The 25,092-nt window shown below is 33.8% G+C and overlaps 1 protein-coding gene across 1 annotated transcript; it reads left to right on the forward strand.

Moving 5' to 3' along the window:
• The first annotated feature begins 18,073 nt into the window (after positions 1–18,073).
• On the forward strand, positions 18,074–24,138 carry LOC113765391 (acyl-coenzyme A thioesterase 9, mitochondrial-like). The gene is made up of 5 exons (XM_027309551.1): positions 18,074–19,067; positions 20,454–20,631; positions 21,844–22,316; positions 22,974–23,102; positions 23,671–24,138. The coding sequence occupies exons 1-5, from the start codon at positions 18,177–18,179 to the stop codon at positions 23,806–23,808; spliced, it is 1,809 nt and encodes a 602-aa protein (XP_027165352.1). The 5' UTR covers positions 18,074–18,176; the 3' UTR covers positions 23,809–24,138.
• The last annotated feature ends 954 nt before the right edge of the window (positions 24,139–25,092 follow it).

Here is a 25,092-nt window from a genome sequence, read left to right on the forward strand (position 1 = left end):
GAGCAAGTATCATAAATCGGCACTGGCACCCTTTGACCAAAAGAATTGCATTTTAAGTTTAATTCAAAGATTCTCCTCTGATCCAGTGATGTAGGATTGAAGATAGAAAATATTATTCAGTCTGTTCAGTAATTCCATCCTAAAATGTCTTGCTTCCTGTCAACAAATGAGAAGGATATAGTATAGCATCAATTGTGGCTAAAATCTAGTAGCCACAGGCAGTTTAAGATAATCAAGTCATCATTGACAACTAAAATCAATCAAATTGTAGACAAGCCGCAAGATGGGTAGAAAACTAGTAAACATCAACCGAGAAAACTTTACAATCAATTAACTGGATTTCACTGACGTACCTTTTTTGTGCCATCTAAATTTTTCACAGAGGAAGAAAAACTAAATAGCTTAGTTATTTTCTCTATGTTCCCTAACTACTGCATTGTAATGAGGATGATGGAATGCCTAAAGTCAATCATCATGTATGGGCCAACGCTCCACATACCAGTGTACAAGATCTTAAGCAAAGTGCTAAAGGAAAATGCATTGGTATTCTCTATTAAGTCAGAGAATAATGCGATATGGGAATATTTCAATAGCCTCCAGGATCTTGCGGTTGTTGTCTTCAGAAATGCTGGAGCTGCATGTTAAAGGTCAAAGATTGAATAAAACCCCAACACATACAACTTAAACAAATTAGAACAAATAGAAAAGGTATAGCCAACAATAATAGTATCTTGAAGAAAACATAAACAGCTGCAGTATGTTGTTAATGTAATCTGAAAATTTCACTTGAATAAGCAAAGATTCCCCATTATCAGGTACTAGGTCATTCTTGAGCATGTCTACAAGTTCGGCTTTGCCAGTATCAGTCAAACCCATTAAGAGAAGAGCTAGAGCAGGCTTAGAATGAAGGCTTGATGACAAATGCATGGATCTCATAACAGCATCAGCTACTTGATTGAGGCCTCTCTCTAGCTATATTGCTCCAAGATTCTGAACATAAACCCTTCTGTTTAGTTTAGCTTGATATTCCCTTAAAATAATGCATAAGAGACTCAGATCCTATATTAACAAGGCTAACTAATATGACGACTATAGCTAACCATAGAAATGCATACCTGTACTAATTTACACACTGAGAGAAGCCATCTAGACTGGAGTAGTGTATTGTAAATCAATAGAACTTTTAAAGCCTCGTGCTTGTAATGCACTTGAATTGGCAAATTGTAATCATGAAAGGCATTCAACAAGCAAGAGAGCATACTTCTCAGTTGGAAAATCCTGTCAACTAAAGTTTTATACCTCAAGTAAATAATTCTCAATCTCTTAGATGACACCTTGTGATTTTTCGGCAACCAATCTTCAAATAAATTCATTTTCTCCGATTTAGAAGATAACTCATATGTTGCTACAAAGGTATCAATAGAATTGATGGAGTATTTATTACCAAAATCTTGATCAGTGGAAGGAAGAAGAGGAACCACTTTTTCATCCAACCTTTTCTTGAATGCTTTTCCATCTGCAACCTAATAAAGGCCAAAAACTTCAATGCTCGCAATTTGCATTGCAACGATATGGATAAAGGCAGAAAAAATGGCATACAATAGATGGATTTTCCAAATTCCGGTCTACTAGTTGAAAGGAACAAAACTCCAGCTAATCATATAAAAAATTCATATTCCATTTTATGGAACTTTAGTAGAATATAAAACCATTTGATTCTTCCTATTCCACTCAACTCCATTCTAGAAAATGTCTACATCTTTAATAATATTTCTTTTTATGTTGACAATGCTCACTACAATAATGAATCACATTAACAACTGCCCTGCCAAAAAGGTGGTTGATTGAAACCCTAAATTCATTTTTTATTTTGGGACTATTTTTCGAATAATCAATTGTTACTATTCTAATTACAGGACAAAGTCCCAAGGAATGCCTCGAAAAACATTGAGGAGTAAAGTCTACCTGACTAAAGTTGATAGTTGATTCGCCAATTCCAAAAGTCGCTCTTTTTATGCGCCTAATTTCTGAGATTGTTCACTTATTTGCAGTGTGCCAGATGCGGCCTAGATGTATGTCGATCCAGAAACTGGGGAGTTTCGAGGTCACAATGATCGTTAACTCTACAGGTATTTGCTTCTCACCATCATCAAGCTTTTTTCCACAACCTGCAGAAATCCCGCATTTTCCATCTGTCTTTTTGTTCTGCTTCTTCTCGTTGGTCAATTATCAGAGAATCTAAGATAGTCAGGCAGTTAGTTCACTTTAGATCTTGCAGATACCACAAAATTTCTGTTGACAGCCGGCAGATTCCACATATCTTCTCTTCTTTTATTGGTTTCTTTCTTTTTTTTTTTATTTTTTTCTAGCCATTTTCGAAAGAAGAAGAGAGAGATAAGGAGAAAGAAAATGTGTCAAAATGTGCAATTGAGGGCAGCTGTTTGAGGGTCAGAAGAAGATAAGGAAGAAAAAAACATCTTTAATAATATTAAACTTGAATAAAGTCCGTTCAAACTTCCTATCAATTTCAAAGTGATTCATTCAAACCCTGCTTATCCTCTCCATCCCACCAAGCCCCCATTCACACCCTAATACTATTTAGAAGTCAATAATACTATTATATGCATCTCACACTAGGCTTAACAATATTAGGAATCAAAAGTGTTCAAACAAGAAGAGGAATCAAATTAAACAAAAATAAAATCTTCTATTCCAACTGTGTTCAAATATTTTAAAGATTTTCAACTTAAAAGTTATTTTTACAAGATAGGAAAGGAGAATATTGTTTGACCAAAACTAAAAGAACTGCACAAGCAAAGTTCCAAACACCCAAATGTAAAGTGCATAACTAGAATTTCATAGAAAAAAGAAAAAGAATATAAACACCAATATATTAGAAGATGCAGGGGAATTAAGCGCTGATTCACTACATATTTTCCTATAGCAACCAGAACAAGTTTAGAAGGAAACAATATTAGGCCATGCTCAGAGAGTTCTCGAGCCTTTTGCCTCAAAATTAGTCTAGAAACAACTATAACACCTCATAATGCATCAAAGACAATAACATCATCTAGAGAATCTAACAAGTGCCTTGCAAAAAAAAATTTCGCCTGAAATTATGTCAAAATGTCTGCCATTAGTTCATAAATCAAATAATCACAAACAACCACAGGAGATACAGCATATAGATCAAACATGAGAACAAGAAGAGAAAAATTGTTTTCCCTGCTAATTTTCTGTGGTATGTTGGGAGTAGGGCTGCAAACGAATTGAGTCGCTCGCGAGCCGCTCGAGTCAAGCTTGAGTCGAGCTCGATTAATATCGAACTCGAGCTCAGAATATTAAGCTCCGGCTCGCGAGCTTGAGTATATATATATATATATTTTTAAATTTTATTTTTATTTAATAATAAAATTACGTATATTATATATATTTTTTTTATTTTTTATTTTCATAGTAAAATTACGTATATATCCTTAATATTTTATTATTTATTAAGAAAAAAATATTATTTTATTTATTTTTTAAAAAATAAAATAATTATTTTTTATTTTTTTCGAGCTCAAGCTCGGCTCGACTTGATTCGAGTCGAGCTCGAGCTTGAAAATTGCCGGCTCGTCGAGCTCGAACTCGAGTTCGAGCTTGGTAAAATTCAGTCGAGGCTCGGCTCGATTAGCTCAAAATTTGACTCGGTTCGACTCGTTTGCAGCCCTAGTTGGGAGCGAAACCTTCTTTCTAAAGATTTGCATAGGTAAAATCAAACAGATAAGGAATACACTTCTCCTTTTTAGAAGAAATTTACCTCCTAGAGAACTTGCTCTCGACCTCTTGTTTTAATGTATGGTCGTGAATTGGATATGATAGAGGAACATTAGACTGAAGCTGCTCAGAATCGATATTTGGTGTCATGATTATGGTTGAGTGACTAAGGTTCACATGATGACCATCTTTATCGCTTAATCTTCTATTAATGATATTTAGAAGAAGAGCATCAACAATAGATTGATAGGCACTTTCAATTTTGTCGAGCAGAATAAGACTTATTCTATGCAGCTTCTCCCTTATGGCCTCAGCAAGCCATAGAAAGCCTACATCCAGAATCTCGTCCTTTGACCTAGTATATTATCAGAGTTAAAACAAAGTTAATGGTCATAGCAAAGCGAGACATAGCAATACTCCAGGCAACAACGGATATACCTAGAGCTCTTTCCAATAGACTGCACCTCCACATACTCTAATACGTCAACTTAAATCAACCTGTTAACATCACTGAAAAATACCTCGATAATGCATTTTGGTTACTTTTATCTTACCAACACCAGAAGGGGCCAAAAAGAGCAATGAGACTTAAGGGCAGTTACGCAAGCATGTAGGTTCAAGAGGGAGCCTTTCGCGACTAAAAATTGATCTCACAATAGCATCACGGGTAGGGTCCTGACCACCGATCCTCCCAAGCAATTTTGCTTCCAAGTGTGTGATTTGCATCGAACCAAAAGCAAGCAGCACAAGTACAAGGATATCAGTAGATTGACTCACCACCTACAGATATCATAACAAGATAGAGACATAAATGATGTTTTAGTACCGCACAAAGAATGCAAATCATTCAATGCCCATGAAAGACAACTTCATGGACAAATATGTCTTAACCAATCAAAACAAAAAGAGGAAAGATAGCTAGAGGAGGAGAAAAAAGGTGCGTCTACAATATGATCCAGACGTACAGTCATATATTCATCAGCCAAGTTAGTAGGAAGAGCTTACTCTATCCTAGTAGCAAGGGCATCCAACTCCTGGATTGCCTGGTAGGGCACACAGAAATCTTCTTCGTTTAGGTTCATCGAAGAGGAACAGGCAGGTAAAACAATAAAACGCTTTTAGAATAATTTCATGGCTAGAGATCCCGATTGAGATTGTTTCTTCTCGGCTTCAAGCAAAGCAAGCTTCTACCTGTTGATGTTTTGGCGTGTTCCAAGCTGATTTGAGCAAGCCATGGGTCACTGTGGTCCTCCCTAAGCAATTCAGAATGCTCAAACAAACAATATGAGGCAATACATTCCATCTCATCGAACCTCTTCTCATCAGCGCCACATTTTCTTTCATTGACATGAAAAAAATTATATTACTTTATTTTCATTATATGAAATACCTTTTGTTTTTTGAAAAAAAGTACGAAATCATTTACGCGAGAAAAGCATATAGGCTCATAATAACCTAATCTTTCTCTCTCTCTACAAACTTACTATTCTATCTTATTATTTTGCTATAAATAAACTAATGCTTTATGGTTCATTTTGCTATTTGTAAACAAACTTGCTAATGCGTTCTCGAATAATATTCTCACTTTAAGTGGGACTAAGTTGGAATTTTTTATCACTTTAAAAAAAAATCTACCAGTAGTACACCGCAAATCAAATCGTCCATTTTGTCAAATTTAGAATTTTTGAAAGATTAATTTAACATGCACGCAACAATATATTTCAAGGGTAAATATAATAAATTAGACCTCTTAAACTCCAATTCAACAAGTTTCAAAGTCTCCTACCCCTAATATCGAAAATAAGTACGTGTACGACCTATTGACGGTCTATGTTTTAATTTTGCAACCCACCAATGGTCTATTTTTGGGTATAAAATGATTAATTAACCCTATAATTGTAAATTGATTAACTATTATTCTATCACGTAATGTTAATTTGAAATTTTCTTATTTACATATTATATCTTTGTTTTGGTGGGATTGCAAGCACATAAGCCTGTAAGACCAAAAGATTAGGTAATGTTATTTTAGTTGCTCTATAAGAAACATTTGCACCTTCATTTTCATTTTTTCTTTTTCATAAATGAGCTTTTTCTAGCTTATTACTTGTCCTTTTAACATAAGGCCTGTTTGTAAAACAAGTTTTTGGTCAAATTTATCTGTTACAAATTTTTTAACAATTTTAACTACAGTAATCTCAAAAAACTTTTTAAAAATTTTAAACTGTACATTTCAAAATATCCAAAAATTTACACATTTCAAAAATTTCAGCTACAACTTCTACAATAAGATACAATAAAATTTTAGATAAATACCTAAAAAATTCATTTGCTAAACAAGATCATAAGCATAGTTTAAACTTTCATCTATGAGACTCATTAGAGAATATGTTATGTATATAATTTTAAACCCATCATCACAACAAATAGTCAACTACAAAGACTTTAAGCACTAAATTAAAAAATTATAAAAATTTGAGGCTAATATGCAACTCAAGAGCAGCGATACTATACTAGTAATATTTATTAGCAGTACTGAGCCAAATTTTCAAATAGAGCAAGCTTTCCATTTCGATTTCGCGCAGTTGGGGTCTAAACAAGTGCTCTATTCGCTCTCTTCTTCAATTCTAGTGTACCGATCAAACACACAATTATCCAATCTCCTCTTCCAACTAGAATATCTAACTTTTGTCTATCAAGTTACTTTTATGTACCTCAAAATTGTAGTTTTTTAGGTAAAGTTGGATTCTTTTTAATGATTGAAGCTAAAGTTTGAATTTTTTTCTCTTGTTCACCCTTCTTGATGGAGAATCTCATGAACTTACCATCCATCTATGACGACGAGTTTGAAGAAGTCACCTTTAGTGCTTTTAGAACATTATTTGGTAGCCATGATGACATGTCATTGAAGGCAAAAACAAATCTTTATTATTTTCCATTAGTAATGGTCAAAAATCAGGGAATGTGTGCAATATATCAGATTGAGTACGAATATGGTGATTTTGTGGTTTTGTCGCTCCCCTATTTACATCACTTGCACAAATATTATTGCGATAGTTCACTTCCTATCTTGGGCATGCGTTGTCACTACTGTAGGAAACACATTGAGAAGTGATTCCTAAATTCCCTCCCCTCGTCATCAGTGCCGCTAAGTAGTTTTTAGCAGTGATTCCAAACTCTCATTCGTCACAATGTTTTGCACTGATAAGAAGCACGATGAGAATGAATATGAAGATATTGGTATCAATAGTAGCAGTAATGATGACAACAACGAGAACCATGAGCATTTTTATGATATTGAGGACTTACTTACTGCTGCTATTGAGGGAGAAGTTGAGGAGTAAGAGCACTTGGAAATAGTAGCTACTGAGAATGAGGAAATTATGCAAGCTAGCCAAGAGGGTGCTCAATTTCAACCCATAATAGTAAACCCCATGGTTTATGGCTAATGTATGGTTGCTTTTGAACTTGAGAATCACGTCATAACACTCGTCGAGTACGGCCATGATTTTCATAATAGCAGCCTTTGTTGATCGATCGTGCAGAATCTAAAAAAGTGCTTAAGTTGTGGGGATTCAATCGCTAATCATAACTATACAATATATGATTATGATCGAGGCCTCCCATGTGTTACAGGTTGGCTAAAATCCCTATTAGCATAATGCTCGTACAGCATAGCAAGTTTCTAGATTTAATCTACAAATTAAATGATTGTTAATTTAGCCTAATTTTCAAGTGCGCAATTATATAGAAGCAAAAAATAAATAAACATTTAGAGGCTAAAGAAAAGTTTTATATTGCACTCAAAGACTTACACAATGTTTTACAAATAAGAGAGGCTTGGCCTATTTATAGACAAGTCAAGAAATATTAACTAATTTTAGAAACTTCTATACACTAAGGGGCTACTTATTTAAAGGGTTTGGGAATCATGGAATGCAATAAATCTCTTATTTGTTGCTTGGGTTAAACCTATTGAAATGCACTTTTTGAAATCATTTCTAAAAAAACGGACTTCTCTCATTCCAGAACAAATTGGGGGGTTTTGGACAAAACCCTCAAACTATTCCTTCACAACATTTATGGACAGACCTACCCATCACATACAATTAATGCCTCTGCTCTCTCTCTCTCTCTATCATACGCCCCTCACTCTCTTGTTCTTTTTCATCAGTTTTTCTATCATCCTATATAATCTTCATCTCTTATCCAAAATCTCTTTAAAAAAAGATTTAAAGTATATCTAAATGGGTTAACAGTGGACAAATATCTTGAGTAGACAAATTGTTCAACAAGATCTCCAAGAGAAAGATCTCCAAGAAAAATTGAAAAAGAAAACCCTAAACCCAAATCTAAGGGTTCTAAGGTATGTATTCTTTCAAATTTCTCCTATAATTAAAACCAATAATAATAATATATAAGTTTTTACTCATTTCTTAGTTGCTCAGAAATGAACTTGTTTACATCTTTCAATGTTCTTGGAGGGGACAAAGAATGATATATACAGGAAAATCATAGTACTGGTTCCTTTTTTTTTCTATAGGCTTATTGGAATGCTTCTTTCTCCGATTTTTTAGTCCTCTTACTCTATGAATTTCTCACAAACTTTTCTGCTTCATGGTTTTCCCCTTGTTTCTGGCAAGTTTAATGTCCAATTCTATGTCTGATTCATCAGTATTAGTCTTAAGTTGTTTTAAGATACGTTAATAGATGCTTTCATATGACATTAAAACTTGTGAATTGCTCGATCCTTTTATCCCCTGGTCAACCAGTGTGAATTTGCTTGGGTTGATCAAAAATTGGTAAAGGATTTGTTGAATCCGCACGTTGCAAAATCATCACCTCCTACTGAACACCTTGCTACATTATAGTAATTTTTAACATAATAATTGAGATTGCTTTGCTGACTTTCTGCTTTTTAAGAAGACCTCAAAATCAAATGCATATGTGGTCAGTAAGACAAAAAATGCTTACACAGAATATGGAAAATGGTTGTGGTCTGGTTCTTGAACCTTAAATGCTTACGCTATCTATGTAGACTATTTGATCATTGTCATTTATTTCTGAAGCCACTATCTTTTGAATCTTTTTAGAGCAATTAGTTCTCTTTGAAGCATTATGTCTTTGAATATTCAAAGGCATTAATGTCTTTGAATAATATTCATTATTCAATAATTGTCATTATTGAAGCATATGTTAGACTAGTTCTCTTTACTTTAATGTGCAAAGAAACAATCACCTCCCTGAAAATATGTCAAAAAAATGAAATCTTCATTAACAATAAGCTACGGGTGATCTTGATGCATCATTGCAACTTATCACCAGTAAATTTGGAGATTTCGTGGAGGGAATTCAAGTTAGTTTCATAACTATTGCAACAACCATATCAAATGAGGATAAACGTGAGCAATTGGTCTTCGATAGAAGAGATCAAGTTATTGCTAAGTTATTGAAACTTCTTTTATCAAGTGGAGATGTAATGAATACAACCAACATACTTTCGGAGCAGATTTTCAAGTTTCATGTGTTCTACAATCTTCCTACAGAAATGAGACGACAATATGTAATTAACCTCCTTTATCCTCCATCTACTCACTGAAGTAAAAATTATTTCTAGTTGGAAAGTGATGATTTGGTGGCAATTTCTTTTTGTTATGGTGGTTGTTAGATGGTTATATGATTAGTCTTTTGGAGATTGTGGATATTGAGTGGCACTCTTGACTGGTTTAGACCATTGGTTTGTATTTTGTATGATTAGATTTTTTCATTTGAGTCTCCTTCTTTTGTTTATATATGTAAGGAGAGATCTTCTATTTCATATCATTGTCTAATGTAGGAACCACAAACGACTTGTTAATACAACCACTATATTTATTTTTTGGTGTTAATTTTTCTTATGGTTTATGATTTTCTTAACTTTTATCAAAAATCAACTAACTATTGTAGTTACAATTATGGAGATGTTAATTTGTTGTATGTGTATTTTTTTTATTTTATAATAATTTTTATATCAAGGATAAATTTGAAATTTAATTGCATTTAATTCTGAAACACTCATCAAACCAAGCATCAGGAATTGGAATGATGCTAATTCCAGTGTGTGAACCAAGCTAAGATATTGGAATGAAAAGTTTAATTTCAAAACCAAAGTCCATGATTTCATTTCTATTTTCGATTCCAATCTGTGAAACGAGCACCCCCTAACTCTTTACACTTAGTCTTTAGAACATTTTTACACAAAACAAGTCTCTTATATACAAGTTCTAAACTATTTTTCAAGATTTTTAAATAGTTTAGAACACTTCAAAAGTTTATAAAACTTGTTACAACCTACCAAAATATTTTAAGAAATCTTCATGACCTCCTATTTGTTCACTGTAGAAGACTATGTCTTTATTACCGATCGTAATTTTTTACTGATTCCCTTATAAGTAGTAATGCATGTCTGGCCGGCTGCAGGACGAATACGTACGGACATGTTATCCTCCCTCACTTAAACAAGACATCAAGAGTCTTTACATCCTTATACAAGCTCCACAAACTACCATAAATTTTCAGCCGACTCCCAACTTATCTCGATCTCCAGTAGGTCACGTCATCACACCAAATACTCTATTAATGGCGCACAGTTCTTGTGAAGAATAATACAATTAGATAGAATCTCATTAACGACCTTATCATGCTCTCCCCTAACAATCTACGTGTGCCCTTAATGATACATTCCTTGATGGGTTATGCGGGTCCTTGTAGAATGATTTGAGTATACTAACATGAAAGATAGGGTGAAGTTGGAATAGAGCATTAAACAATTCCACTTTGTAGATCACATTTCTAATCTTCTTTAGCATGGTAAGTAATCCTTCATGTCGCCTCATGAGACCCACATGCACCCCAAAAATACATCTGTGTTTGTAGAACTTTAACAACACTTGGTCCCCCCTTCTTGAACTCGCGAAATGTACATTTAAAATCAACCTACTTTTTCATTCACTATTAGATCTTCTCCAAGTACAACTTGGCCATTTTCACTCGTTCTTGCCAATCCTTGGTAAATCTAAATGCGAGAGGTTTTGGATCCTTGTACTTACTATCAATGTTCTTTGGGGTCGTCGGATGAAAATCTAATAGGTTTCAAACGAACTTTTACCGATACTTTTATTTTATTACAAATTGATGTAAAATTGGGCAATATCTATCATCTTTGTCCAGTCGGCTCAATTCACAACTATATAGTGCCGGAACTACACTTTTAGCACATCATTGACTTATTCTATCTGCCAATCTATTTATGCATGTATCGTTGTTGACATGTTGAGTTCCAACCCTATCAAATAGAACAGTTCCGTCCAAAGTCTACCCATAACACGTGAGTTTCGCTTACTCACTATAGACGCTAGCAAACTTCAATACTTGATGATGTGTCCTATGAATAGTTTCACCATCATTTCTACTATGCACTCTTTTGGGATGAATATGAATACTAAATACTTGGACAATTGATCCACGGCCACAAGTATGCTTGTGCACCCTTCTGATCTTGGCAACTCTATGATAAAGTCCATAGAGACACTCTCTTATACGAGTACTGGGATTGGCAATGGTTATAAAAATCCAATGGGATGAAATAAATTACAGCGCTGATGAGACGAAACTGGATAAATGAAATATATTATCTCGTGTTGTTTGTTTGAGCGTTCTGAATTGCACAAGAAAAACCCCCATGACCCGTGGCTTGCCCAAGTCAACTTGAATCACGTCAAAATGTTAAGCATATTGATAAAGTTTATCAACAGGTGGAAGCTTGCTTTGCTTGAAACTGAGAAAATCAATCTCAATTGGGATCTCTGGCCATCAAATTGTTCAAGAAGTGTTTTTTTGATTTACCTGTCTGTTTCTCTTCAATGAACCTAATGGAAAAAGATTTTTCAATGTGCTACCAGTCAATCCAGGAGTTGGATGCCTTGCTATCTGGATAGAGCAAACTCTTCGTAATTACTTGGCTAATGAATATATGGATGTATGTCCGCATCATGTTATAGAGGTACCTTTTTTCTCCTTGCCTAGCTATCTTTCTTCTTTCTACTTTGACTAGTTAAGACACATTTGTCCATGACGTCATCTTTTATCAACTTCATAGGCATTGCATGATTCGCGTTCTTTGTGCGACACTACAATATCATTTACATTTTTGTCTTGTTATGTCACCTGTAAGTGGTGAGTCAATCTATTGTATCTCTATCCCCATGCTACCTACTTTTGGCTAGGTACAAATCTTGCACTTGAAAGAAAAATTGCTTAGGAGGATTGGCAATTAGGGCTCTATCTTTGTTGCTATTGTGATATCATTTCTCAGTCCCAGGAGACTTCCTCTTGACCCTATATCCTTGTATAACCACCCTTGGGTCTCGTTGCTCTTTTTGGGCCTTTCTAGTATTGGCAAGACAGAAGTAGCCAAATGCATTGTTAAGATAGTCTTCGATGACGCTAGCATGCTAATTCAAGTTGACATGTCGGAATATGCGAAGATGCAGTCTAATGGAAAGATATCTAGGTATATTCGTTACTGCCTAGAGTGTTACTCTGTTCCTCTTTGTCGTGGCCATTAATTTATTCTTGACTATGATAATATACTATATCAAAGGACGAGATTCTAGATGCAGATTTTTATGGCTTCTGAGGTTATAAGAAAGAAGCTGCATAGTCTTATTCTGTTCAACAAATTGAAAAGACCCATTAATCTATTGTTAATGCTCTTCTTCCAAACATCGTTAACAAAAGATTAAGCGATAAAGATGGTCATCATGTGAATTTCAGTCATTCAATTAGAATCATTATATCAAATATCAGTTTTGAGCAGCTTAAGTCTAATATTCCTCCATCATATCTAACTCACGACCATACCTTGAAAACAAGAGGTCGAGAGCAAGTTCTCGTGGAGATAAATTTCCTCTAAAAAGGAAAAGTGCATTCCTTATCTATTTGATTTTACCTGTGCAAATCTTTGGAGAGAAGGCTCACCTCCCAACATACAGAAAATTAGCAGAGAAGATAATGTTTCTCTACTTGTTTTCGTGTTAGATCTTCGTACTGTATCTCTTGTGGTTGTCTATGATTATTCAACTTGCAAACTAATAGCAAGCATTCTGATATAATTTCAGGCGAGAAAAAATTTTGCAAGGCACTTACTAGATTCTCTAGATAATATTATTGTCTTTGATGCATTACGAGGTGTTACAGTTGTTGTCAGTCTAATTCTAAGGCAAAAGGTTTGAGAACTCTCTAAACATGGACTAATATTGTTTCCTTCTAAACATGTCCTAGTTGTCATGAAAAAATATGTAGTGAACTAGTACCTATGTTCACCTGCTTCTTCTAATACATTGGTGCTTATATTTTTTTCTTTGAAATTCCAATTATCACTTTACATTTAGATGTTTGGAACTTTGCTTGTGCAATTCTTTTAGTTTTGGTCAAACAACATTCTACTTTCCTTTCCTGTAAAAATAATTTTTAAGCTAAAGATCTTTAAAATATCTGAACACAATTGGAATAGACGATTTCATTTTTGTTTAATTTGCTTCCTTTTCTTGTTTGGACACTTTTGATTCCTGACATTATTAAGTTTGGTGTGAGATATATCTAACAAAATTATTGATTTTCTAGATAGTATTAGGATGTGAAGGGGGCTTGGTGGGATGAAGGGGATAAGCAAGATCTAAGACAATCACTTTGACATTGATACATAGTTTGAACCTTTTTTTATTCATGTTTAATATTATAAAGATGTTTACATTTTCTAGAGTGGAATTGAGTGGAATAGGAAGAAGCAAATGGTCTTATCATCTACTAAAAGTTCTATAAAATGGAATATGAATTTTTATGTGATTAGCTGGGATTTTGTTCCTTGCAACTTGTAAACTTGAAATTTGGAAAATTGACAAGTTGTATGCCATTTTTACTGTCTTTATTCATATCCTTGTGATGCAAATTGCGAGCAGTGAAGCTTTTGGCCTTTATTAGGTTGTAGATGGAAAAGCATTGAAGAAATGGTTGGATGAAAAAGTGGTCCCTCTTGATCCATCCACTGGTCAAGATTTGGATGATAGATACTCTATCATTTCTATTGATACCCTTGTGGGAACATATCAGGTATCGTCTAGATTGGAGAAAATGCACTTATTTGAAGATTGGTTGCTAAAAAATCACCAGGTGCCATTTTAGAGATTGAGTTATTTACTTGAGGCATAAAACTTTAACTGACGACATAAAGAATCGTTTGTTGAATGCTTTTTATGATTAAAAATTGCCAATTCAAGTGCATTACAAGCATGAGGCTTTAAAAGTTATATTGATTTACAACATGTTGCTCTAGTTTGGATGGCTTCTCTCGGTGCGTAAATTAGAAGGGGTATGCATGTCTTTGACTTAGCTACAGTCGTCATATCAATTAGCCATTTATTTTGGTTCTTGTTTTGTTTAGTGTATTTGAAATTGTATGGATTAAGTGTTTTTGCGGTTTTTTTTTTGGGTGTGTGTTAGTGTAGACTCCACAAAAAAAATAGTTTGTGAGAAAAACAAACAATCTGAGTAGAGCTATAGTTTATAAAATCGAGATGCTTTTCTTTTTATTTATTTCGTTCTTGAATTTCTGAACATTAATTAACTCTTCCGTTTGAAGTTAAGCTTTATGTTTAAAATGGAGAAATGAGAATGATTTTGGTTGCTTTTCTTTAGTGAGAGTTGTCCAATGCTCAATCTTAAGCGGGGTTTCATCACTTTTGAGTGTATATGAAAATGTATACACATAAACCTTTTCCTTAGAATTGATGTCTCTTAGATACTTTCTGGATGCATGGTCAATGCTAACGTGTATTTTTTTTTTTTAACTTTTTTGGTGTATAGAAAGCATCCAAGTGCAGTCCAGTTGAAGCAAAGCTGGAAGAATATGAGGAGGGAGTGGACTAAGATTTGGCAGTTCTACACCGCTCATAGCTTATTAGGAGAATATATTGGAATTTTTTTCTGTATCATAATTGAATTGATTAATTTATGTGAAGTTATGAGTGTAAAGTTTGTAATAAGATGAAAAACTATAGTGTCTAACTCAAGTAACTTCAAAAGTAAGATTATCTTGAGTTACAATTGCTACTCAAAACTTAAGAAAATCCTTTACTATGCGACATTATGATTACAACTAAACGGCAACAGAATCAAACTAAATGATAATTCACCTCCTTGATTTTAGAGATTCCCTATTTGTGCCTATTCTTTAGTAATGTTGTGATTTAAAGTCACTTCTTGTAGGTGGATTTCAAAATTTAAAAGCATTTTTAAGCTATCTAAAACATTCAAAAATCTAAAAAAAAAAAAAAAATAGATTGAGGTCTATAGATATATAACAATTAAGGGCTTTGTAAGGACAATTTTTTTTTCTTTTTTCAAACACAATCTATAAGATTACAATAGCTTGTTAAGAACATTGGAAAAAATCATTTTTCTATAAAATATCCAAAACAATATACCACTACTCAGACTCTTCTCCCTCCCTTCTCCTCCTTTTTGCTTTCCTTCTAGCTCCCATCCCTTGCCCTACTTGTGCTTAGTCCAAGTAGCAAGGGCTTAGGCTTCTTCACATGATTCAAGGAAATTTCAAAATTAACTCAACCTATTTATTGACCCATGAAAGCCACTGGTCATAAGTTAATTGGTTTTATTATTTCATAACTAATTTATTCAACTCATGACGATATCATAAATCATTTCTAATTTGTTTATCGTAGTAAATATCTAAATTATACCAAAAACTTCCCTATGATGTTAAACATAAAAGCAACAAATGATGTTAAACATAAAAGCCAAGTTCATCTCATATGTGCAAAGGTCCAACATTTTCCCTCCAAGTTTCTCTATTCTATTCTATTTATCATACTGTGAACAAAATTGTCTACTTCTTGGTAATATTGGCATTTGGTGACTTTGCTTTAGCTTTTAACTTTTGCAAGTTACAACTGAAGAAAAATAGAAAATAAAAGTGAGAAGAAGAAATTATTACATATATATTACAGTATTTATAATATTTCAATGGGTTCCATAAATAAATTATATTTATCCAACCTATATTTTTACTTGTCAGAGCTTGCTCAAATAACTAAAGCATGATGATCAATTTATTGTAAATTGTTTTCTTGTATTAATTATTTATTGTTTTGCTAAAATTCATAGGGACTAATATTGGTTATCATTTTGTCCTCAACTTTATTGGCAGCCCCAAAAGGGCTTGCAAGTTCGAACACTTCATAATTAAACAGAAAATCAGAATTATTAAAGACTTACTTTTTGGTTTACAAACATAGGAAATATTGCAATGCTATGGTTTAAAAAAACCATGTATAAGTTCAAATGGTTCAAATTTAGTAAATTAGAACGTAGCACATTAATGGTATGTCAACTAAACGTTATTATGCACTCATTGCTAGGAAGTTATTACACATATTCATGTCATTACACTTTCATATTTTTTTAATAACCAATATCTTATTTCACTATTGCCATTTTATAAGTTTTCTTAATGTAGAGCTGTAGAATATTGGCAAACAAAGGGGGGAAAATCTTCAAACAAATTATAAGAGCAAAATTAACAATAACGTAACAATTTGCATAAATCTTTTTACAAAAGTGCTTGACATTAAAGGGATCAATACAATAGTGATTTCTTGAATAATATCCTTTTTGGTACTTACCTAGGTATTTATTGAAAACTAAGATAAGAATCTCGATATAAACTAGAAGCAAATCAATTCTTTTCTACTATTAGAATCGAGAACATTAAAGCTTTGCAAAATTGTATAGAAAATGATTTTTTTTGTTCTTCCTTAGTTTAAGCTACAAATTCCCCTCAAACTTAAACAGAACATAATCCAACCAGTATCACCATTTCTATTGCTTTAGTTTTGACACACTAATGTATTAATTATAAAACATTATTGATATTTGGGATTTAATTGTTTTGAGATAGGAGGGATAACAATGGATCTTTAGAAGTAAATTTTCCACTGCAATTTCCTTTTATAGATTGCACTGTTGCATTAATAGCTTGGTTTATGTGATTTTTTTTATCCAAATACAAATACTAATTGCTATTTTTATTACTACTATCGTGGTCATTATATTCACAAACAACATACGTAATCATGAATTTAGTAAATGAAAAATGATAGATTTAAACTAAATTAAATTAATATAACTAAAAACTACTTTCATATGTTTTATTTTTCTATACAAAAAAAAGGTATTAAAAAAATTTAAATAGAATATGTGTAAAGGCTATAAATAAGTTAGGAACAGAAAAAGTAAAAAGGTGAAACTTGATAAATATGCAAGGCAAGGCAAAAATGCACTTTGCATCCTCAATACTTAAGGTATTGGACAATTTTATCCCTAAAGTTTCATGCAAACACATTTCGTCCTCATAGTTTCATAAATTTGACTAATTAAGGACAACTGATAGATTGTCAAGCAAATTTGAATGGAATATCATCACTTGACCATAGCATACCTGTTAGAAAAATACAAAAAAAAAAAAATAGATTAACAAAAATCTCAAAAACTATTTTTTAGTTCACTTTCTTATTTTAAAAAAAAAATAACAAATTTTCAACCAACATTACTCTCTTAATCACAAATTGAACAAAAAGATCGAGACAAAATAAAGTCGGGGAGAAGAAACAATCCCATTATAGCCAATTGGAGAAAATTTTCAAATAATCCCATTGCAACCAATTGGAGAAAAATATTAATGTGAACAAAAGAATTGTTTAAATTGTCATTTATTTGCAAGATTTTATTTTGTTGCATCATATACATGTTTTTCAAATTGTCTATTTATCATCCAATCTATTTTTTGTTTCACATACATCATATCATAAATTTAAAAAAATAATCTCTTGACCCAACACACTCATTATTATATATATAATTTAATCAATGACTGAATTAAGTATTAGCTATACAATCATTAACTGGACATGCTAGTCATGTGATGATATTCTATCCAAATTGGTTAACAATCATTCAACTGCCTTTAATTAATTAAATTTATGAAATTATGAGGATGAAATATGTTTGTATAAAACGTTAGGGATGAAATTGGTTGAAATTATAAAATTAAGAGGGTGAAATGTGTTTTGACCGAAACTTTAGGGATAAAATTATCCAATACCCCAAACATTGGGGATAAAAAGTGCATTTTGTCCAATATGCAAAATACTCCCGAACTGCTACCGAGCTCAGAGCCCAACCAGTCTGAACCAAACTGGCCATAATTTGCTAACATTTTCTACTTGAACACTTCCACGCAAGACGGATCAAACCTTACAAATCTTGAAATCTTCATCAGCTTCAATCTTTCTTTTGAATCCATGAAACGTCCAACCATGCCAATCTCTCATTTCTTCTTCAAATCACCAAACTCCCCAACTGTTTCAAGCATGGATGTGGGTAAAAGATCAATCCACACACTGGTTTCTTACTTTCTCAACATGGAGTTTCACAGAACAATTGCTTCACCAAGATTGCACTTTTATCACGCCAAAACTCTTCCTTCTTCCTCCATAACTCCCCTAAATCATGAATTCACACAAACCAACTTTACTGGTTCATCAAAACAGCCAAAACCCATTAACAAAATCACATCTATTGACCAAAATCTGCCTCCTACAGCTACAGGCCTGAAATTTCGGACTAACTTTTCCTCCACCAGTATCCAATCTGGAAAATACCTAAATGATGGAATTTCTTGTACCCGTTTTCTTAATTCATCCAGGAAACCAGAACCCATGTTCAAAATTATCTCTTTTGATCGAATGTTTTATAAATTTACTCAGAAAAGGTCATTTTCATCAGCACCATCAGACCCCTTTTCTGTTAAACCAATGGAGTTTGGTTCTAGTGATTCAATCCCTGTGAATTCAACAATGAGTCCACGATTTGAGAGTTCTGCACCAATTGATGCAGGCCATTCAATGAGGAAACCTATTAGTTTGTGGCCAGGAATGTACCATTCCCCTGTCACAAATGCCTTATGGGAAGCAAGGTCTAGTATTTTTGAGAGACTTAACAATGTTGCAGCTGATGCCCCTTCACCTAATGAGTTGATCGCTAAGCCTCCATCAAAGAGTAGGACTAGTATCGTGTATAAGTTTTCCACTGATTATATTCTGAGGGAACAGTATAGGAATCCTTGGAATGAGATTAGGATGGGAAAATTGGTTGAGGACCTTGATGCATTGGCCGGAACAATATCCTTCAAGGTAATATGATTAGGATAGTGTTTGATTTGTAATGTAATTTTTCGATTTGCTTAATTGCAGTGTTAATTTAGGCCTGTGCAAGCATTGATTATTTAAAGTTATTCACCATTAGAAGGTTTGGATTGCAGTTTGATCAATTCAAATGCTGGGCGTTGCTTAATAAAATATCCAGAAAAATGGATTTGTTTGACCATAAATGTGTTGATATTTGAGTTGTTTGACAATAAATGTGTCTATGCTGAATCATTGGTCACATTGTGCATATCTTGCTTCTCTTGAAAATTGTTTTCTCTAGTTATCTTTCTATTATAGCAAGATCACTTGCTGGTTGCTAATAGATGCTCAATTTGAGGCTCCTGTAGGTGTAAACTTCTGACTGCTAATTTTCAGAGACTTTATACTGACATATTCCAATTCTAGAGTTTTCACCATTTTGCGTTATGCTGTGATATATTTAGCTTTGGTTGTTTCAATTGAAACTTTGGTAGTTCATCGTGTTATAATGTTTGCCTATTTCTCAGTATTGCATAGTTTTCTTGCTTCCTGTAGTCATCCCATTTGAAATGAATATTGTGGATTGGGAATGTTCATTGATCATGCACTATTATTGGGGCTTGGTGGTCTTGTTTAAATTCCCTATATCCATTCCTTATGTGGGCTGTTTGAGTCTTGCAATTGACCTTTTTCTCCTTTGGTGTGACTCCAGCTTCGAACCCCATTTTGTGGCTTTCTGAGCTATTCTAATCGGAATGATTTCTTTCCAGAATCACTACTAACATGCTAGAAGAATAAGAGTAGAAAATTTTTCATAAGACCTCATTTAGTTGCATCTGATTGTTGTTTAGTATCACCACTAACACTAGTGTTGATGTCATGACCATTCCTTTACCAAGTGAGTCCATATGTGTGTCTTATTTATTTGCTTGTCATTTTACTGTATTTTGGAATAGATTTGGCTTAAAATACATGTAAGAGAAATTTTATTGATTCAGAATACCTAACATAGTCCTCAAGCATATTAGTAGCCCTTGATCCCCTGACTCAGTTCATGAAACTCATCAGCAGAAATACATTTATGAAAGCCATTTTTCAGAAGAAAATAATAAGGAAAGACACAAAGAAAGAGATATGCAGAACTTTTCTGTTGAACAGTTCTAAATAGGTGTCCTTGGAAAAGTAAAATCCTTTTCTAGAAAATACAGGTGAGCAAAATGTTGATTTCACCAGTCTGCTATGCTCTTTCATGTTATTGATTGTTGCATTTCGAAATTTTCATATCCCTTCAGCAGATTTACATGGATTTTGGACAGTTCATGGTTTGTGATCTTGTTTCTGTTCTCCTATTTGAGATTATTTTACTTCATAAATTACATGTTTCTGAACCAGCATTGTTCCAGCGCTGACAGCACTACGATGCCTTTATTACTAGTCACTGCATCTGTGGACAAGATTGTTCTGAGGAGACCAATTCGTGTTGATACTGATCTCACAATAGTGGGGGCTGTCACTTGGGTTGGGCGTTCATCCTTGGAGATTCAACTTGAAGTAACTCAGTCTGCGCAAGGTTTCTTTGGAAATACTGTTCTATTTTCCACCCAATCTAGATAAAATCTTCCTCCTACAAATTCTCATTTAATGTGTGAGAAACAATCTCGCACTTGTCAGCCATATACTCTTTTTGGTTTTGATATAGTACTCCAATTTCCAGCTTATCCTGAAAAATGGAATCCCAAGCTTTTTAGTATATCTTATGGATTAAACTTCTAGGTGTCATGTCTTTGATTACAAGGATGGATGTGTTTAGAGTGTAGAGGGACAGGAGCAGAAAGAGTTAATTAGACAAATTCAGAAGCTTGTCTATAATATGGGAATCAAATTGCTTCTAATTAGAGTGTAATTAAGTTGATATTTGTGATTGAGATGTTAATTATGAGAAGAGAGTTAAGTAATGTCCAAATTGCTTTTCCTTCTAGTGCGAGCTTGCCAAGTTTCTCGTGATTTTTCTGGAGAAGTTCTAGTAGAAATATCTTTTGCCTTGCAGGGTATCCCTTTGTTAAAACAGTTACAACAGATGAAAAGGTAGCACTGTTATGGTTTTGAAAATTCATGTCTCATCATGTTTATTTTGGTGCATTTTGTAACACAGACCATTAGAAACTTTATATTAACTGAAGAAAGAATTGAAATTTGCTGCATCACATATCTGTTGTAAGAGTACAATAAAAAGTTTAAGCTCAGTGGTGTACATGTTTGGCTGTAACCAAATGTTTTTCATATTCAAGGAAACTTTATATGTTTGAATGATTTGAATATGAATACCAAGTTTACTGCTCTTGTTCAAAGGGAAATCTTTTCTTCTTTTGCTGTGGTTTTATTATATCCATTTTCTAGGCAATTCCAAATATCATCTGACATCTTGATGATTTGATTTTACCATCAATATGTTGCTGTTATGCAGGAAAAATGTACATGAAATGTAATTGTAAATCATCGATTTGTCTGAGTATAATGTCTCAAATATCCTACAATGGGTTTCTCGTGATGCCCAGACCTCAGTCTTATAATAAGAAATTTTTGTCTGGTTTCTTCTCCATATAGGATAATATTTTCCTGTAGAGACCATTATAAGCTTATTTCATATTGGAGAATTAAGAAATAAGACATAGAGTGGTTTCTTTTAGTAAGAAACAGTTACGAATCACTGGTTTTCTTATTCTCTCAGTATCCTCTTGTTATGTTTGTCTGTAGATTGAAATTGTAAGCCATTTCTTTGCAGAGACATCCAGTCAATCAGACTCATTGGCTCTTACTGCAAACTTTACCTTTGTGGCCCGCGACTCCAGAACTGGAAAATCAGCTCCAGTAAACCAGATCTCACCTGAAACTGAAAGAGAAAAATTGCTTTGGGAAGAGGCAGAAGAAAGGAACCAAATTAGGAAAAAGAAGAGGGGAGAGAAAAGGCAAGGGATTGATAATGATGAGGAAACAAAAAGGCTCAATGAGTTGCTGGCTGAGGGACGGGTCTTTTGTGACATGCCAGCTTTGGCCGACAGAGATAGCATTCTCATAAGGGATACTTGCCTGCAGAACTCTTTGATTTGTCAACCACAACAAAGGAATATTCATGGTAGGATTTTTGGAGGCTTTTTAATGCGAAGGGCTTTTGAATTGGCCTTTGCCACAGCCTATAGTTTTGCTGGTGCCGCACCACGCTTTGTGGAAGTTGACCACGTTGATTTTTTAAAACCTGTAAGTAACTATTTTGCATGTGCCCTGTGTTCATGGTGGGTTACCAGCACAAGCATTATTCTTTGACATTCAGAATGTTCCTGAACTTATCCTTTTGTGGTCACATTTCTGGCCCTCTCTTTTTTGTGAGTGAGCAAACTTCAAGCATCAAACTGCACATGGTTTGGATTTGCTTCTTGTTTGATCTTTTGCATTACCAGAGAAACTTGCAGGGCATAAAAATATTAGCCTGTATATTCAAGTCTATTAGTGCTGGGTCACATGATAAAGTTAGTCTTTTGGGGCGAAGATATTTTTTTAGTCACATAGTTTCCTGTATTGTAAGATCAGAAGTACTAGTCTAGCCATCCCATATTCATGGTGTCTGTGTTGATCAAATGCTTCACTGACTGATCGTGCAAAAGTAGTAACTAGCTTATAGGAAAAATTGCCACTCATTCCATACTGAATAAGACAAAAAGCAACTAATTCTTCAATAATTCGGTGAGACTGCCAATGGACCATATCTTGTAAGAAGGCGGATAAATCCATGCATAATACCCAACTAGTCCAAGAATATTAGATGTACATCCTGAAAAGCTGGCATTGCTAGTGAGGGCTTAACAATCTTGTGATATTAAGCTCATGAGTTATTAACAGATGATTCTGCTCATGCAGGTGGATGTTGGAAATTTTCTTCGTGTCAAATCATGTGTTTTGTATACAGAACTTGAGAATCCAGACAAGCCTATGATCAATGTGGAAGTTGTAGCTCATGTTACAAGGCCTGAGTTCAGATCTAGTGAAGTAAGTTCTCTAATTAATAGAATTGAGCTGATATTCATCGCATTAGTCAATTATCCATGCATTCGTCAAACTTTATTAAATTGTACTTTTGCCATATTTTCTCAACTTTTCCTCTTTGGTGAACCATGAGAAGGGTTTGATTTACCGTATTAGTAGTTTCATCCTCCATAGGACATTTGTGGAACAAGTCTGAGATGAAACAACTGTTCTACTTCTCTTTGGATGGGCATCTAAAGTCACCAAATACGCAATCAAAAATGGAAATGAATAAGAGAAGTGGAGAAGACATTTGGGGATGCTCATGTTTGAGAAATAGATGCCCCAATCAATAGTTTATATAGCATTTTACTGGTCCAGTGATTACATCACTTACATTTTCACACTAATTAAAGAAACAATAACTTAAATTTTCACACTAATTAAAGAAACAGTAACTTCAGTGAAATACTGCATTATGTGTTGGTTAGCAAATACATATTCTCCTCCAAAGGATACATGCACAGTAATATGTTCATGGTAATATTTAATTTTGTTGAGAGCTTATAGGGCGATATTTGTTTCTCTCCAGGTATCCAACAAGTTCTACTTCACATTCACTGTCCGCCCAGATGCCATCAAAGATGGTTTGAAGATCAGGAACGTCGTACCCGCTACTGAAGAAGAAGCAAAGCGTGTTATCGAACGTATGGATGCCGAGAAAAAGTAGGTGTTCAGCTCATAAAAATCTGTTGCTTATGAGCAAGACTTAGGTCCCTTCTTGATCCCAAGAATAAAATTGATGGTATGTTTACTAACTAGGACAGTATTGTTGATCTGCAAAACTGGGTTACCTGAACAGCGGATGTGAAGAGTTACCTGTTGTAAATAATAATATGCCAGGTTTTGCAGACTTAAATCTCTTTATGACATATTGGGTTGAAATTTGTTGATTGCCATTATTTCTTTTGTGTAGAGAATGCAAATGTCTCTTTAACTGCTGATTGATAGAAATTTCTTTCCGCTTGAATAGGCAAGAAGTTTGCTATATGAGCACCAATACTGCAAGCTATAACTAAGCTTCCCTTCACTTTCATTTTCTGAATTAACAGTCAGTCCAGTGAGTATTGTTATGCAGACTGCCAACCGTACTGATCATATATCTACTGCCATGTCTTTTAGGTAAGTGACAATTCTTCAGAATGAGACACCCTCCACGACAGCACAAAAACTTGCTTCCATTTTCCTCTATACGCATGTCAAAGACTATTCCCAGACAACAAATCCAAGAGTCCTAGAGAAAAGAGAATGTCTGCAGTGAAAAGAGAATGTCTGCAGTATTATCTCATTGCACACTGCTGCCGAAAAAGGCCAAGTGTTTGACAATACTACATAACACGTGCATCTTTATTCAATACAAACGAGTCAAGATGAATCGAGTTTTGGTCTAATCAATCTAAATTTTGATTTAATTTTATCAAACTTGAACTCGACGACCGTTCAATATAAAACTAAAGTTCGAATTTGAGTTCGAACTTAAAAAATAAAAATAATTATTTTATTTTTTAAAATAAAATATTAGAAATATTATTTTAAAAAATAAAATATTCGAGCTCGATGACCTCTCAATATAAAAAATATAAAATAATATTTTTTCTTAATAAATAAAAAATATTAGAAATATATATTTAATTTACTATTAAAATAATATATATATGTGCGTGAGTGTGTGTTTGTGTAAAATCGAATCAATTCGCGAACTAACGAGTTAAGTATCTTTAAATTCGAGTACGATCTCGAGTTCGATTTGATCAGACTCAAGCTCGATATTGACCGAACTCAAGTCTAATTTTAACTCAAACTGCTCGATATTGACCGAACTCAAGTCTAATTTTAACTCAAACTGCTCGCAATCGATTCAATTCGTATACAACCCTAACTCGATTCATATACAACCCTAATTCGAATACCACCACCCTTCCACCCTCGGGCCCCCCTTTTAAAACTAATTGTA

Source organism: Coffea eugenioides, chromosome 3 (assembly GCF_003713205.1).
Source record: "Coffea eugenioides isolate CCC68of chromosome 3, Ceug_1.0, whole genome shotgun sequence".
In the NCBI taxonomy this organism is placed as follows: domain Eukaryota; kingdom Viridiplantae; phylum Streptophyta; class Magnoliopsida; order Gentianales; family Rubiaceae; genus Coffea; species Coffea eugenioides.

What these genes read in the sequence shown, in the direction of transcription:
- LOC113765391 (XM_027309551.1), top strand. Translation starts at nt 18,177, where the DNA reads ATGAAACGTCCAACCATGCCAATCTCTCATTTCTTCTTCAAATCACCA. An exon ending in AGTAACTCAGTCTGCGCAAG is followed by an intron (nt 20,632 to 21,843) that starts GTTTCTTTGGAA and finishes ATTTCTTTGCAG; the next exon opens with AGACATCCAGTCAATCAGAC. An exon ending in ACGTTGATTTTTTAAAACCT is followed by an intron (nt 22,317 to 22,973) that starts GTAAGTAACTAT and finishes CTGCTCATGCAG; the next exon opens with GTGGATGTTGGAAATTTTCT.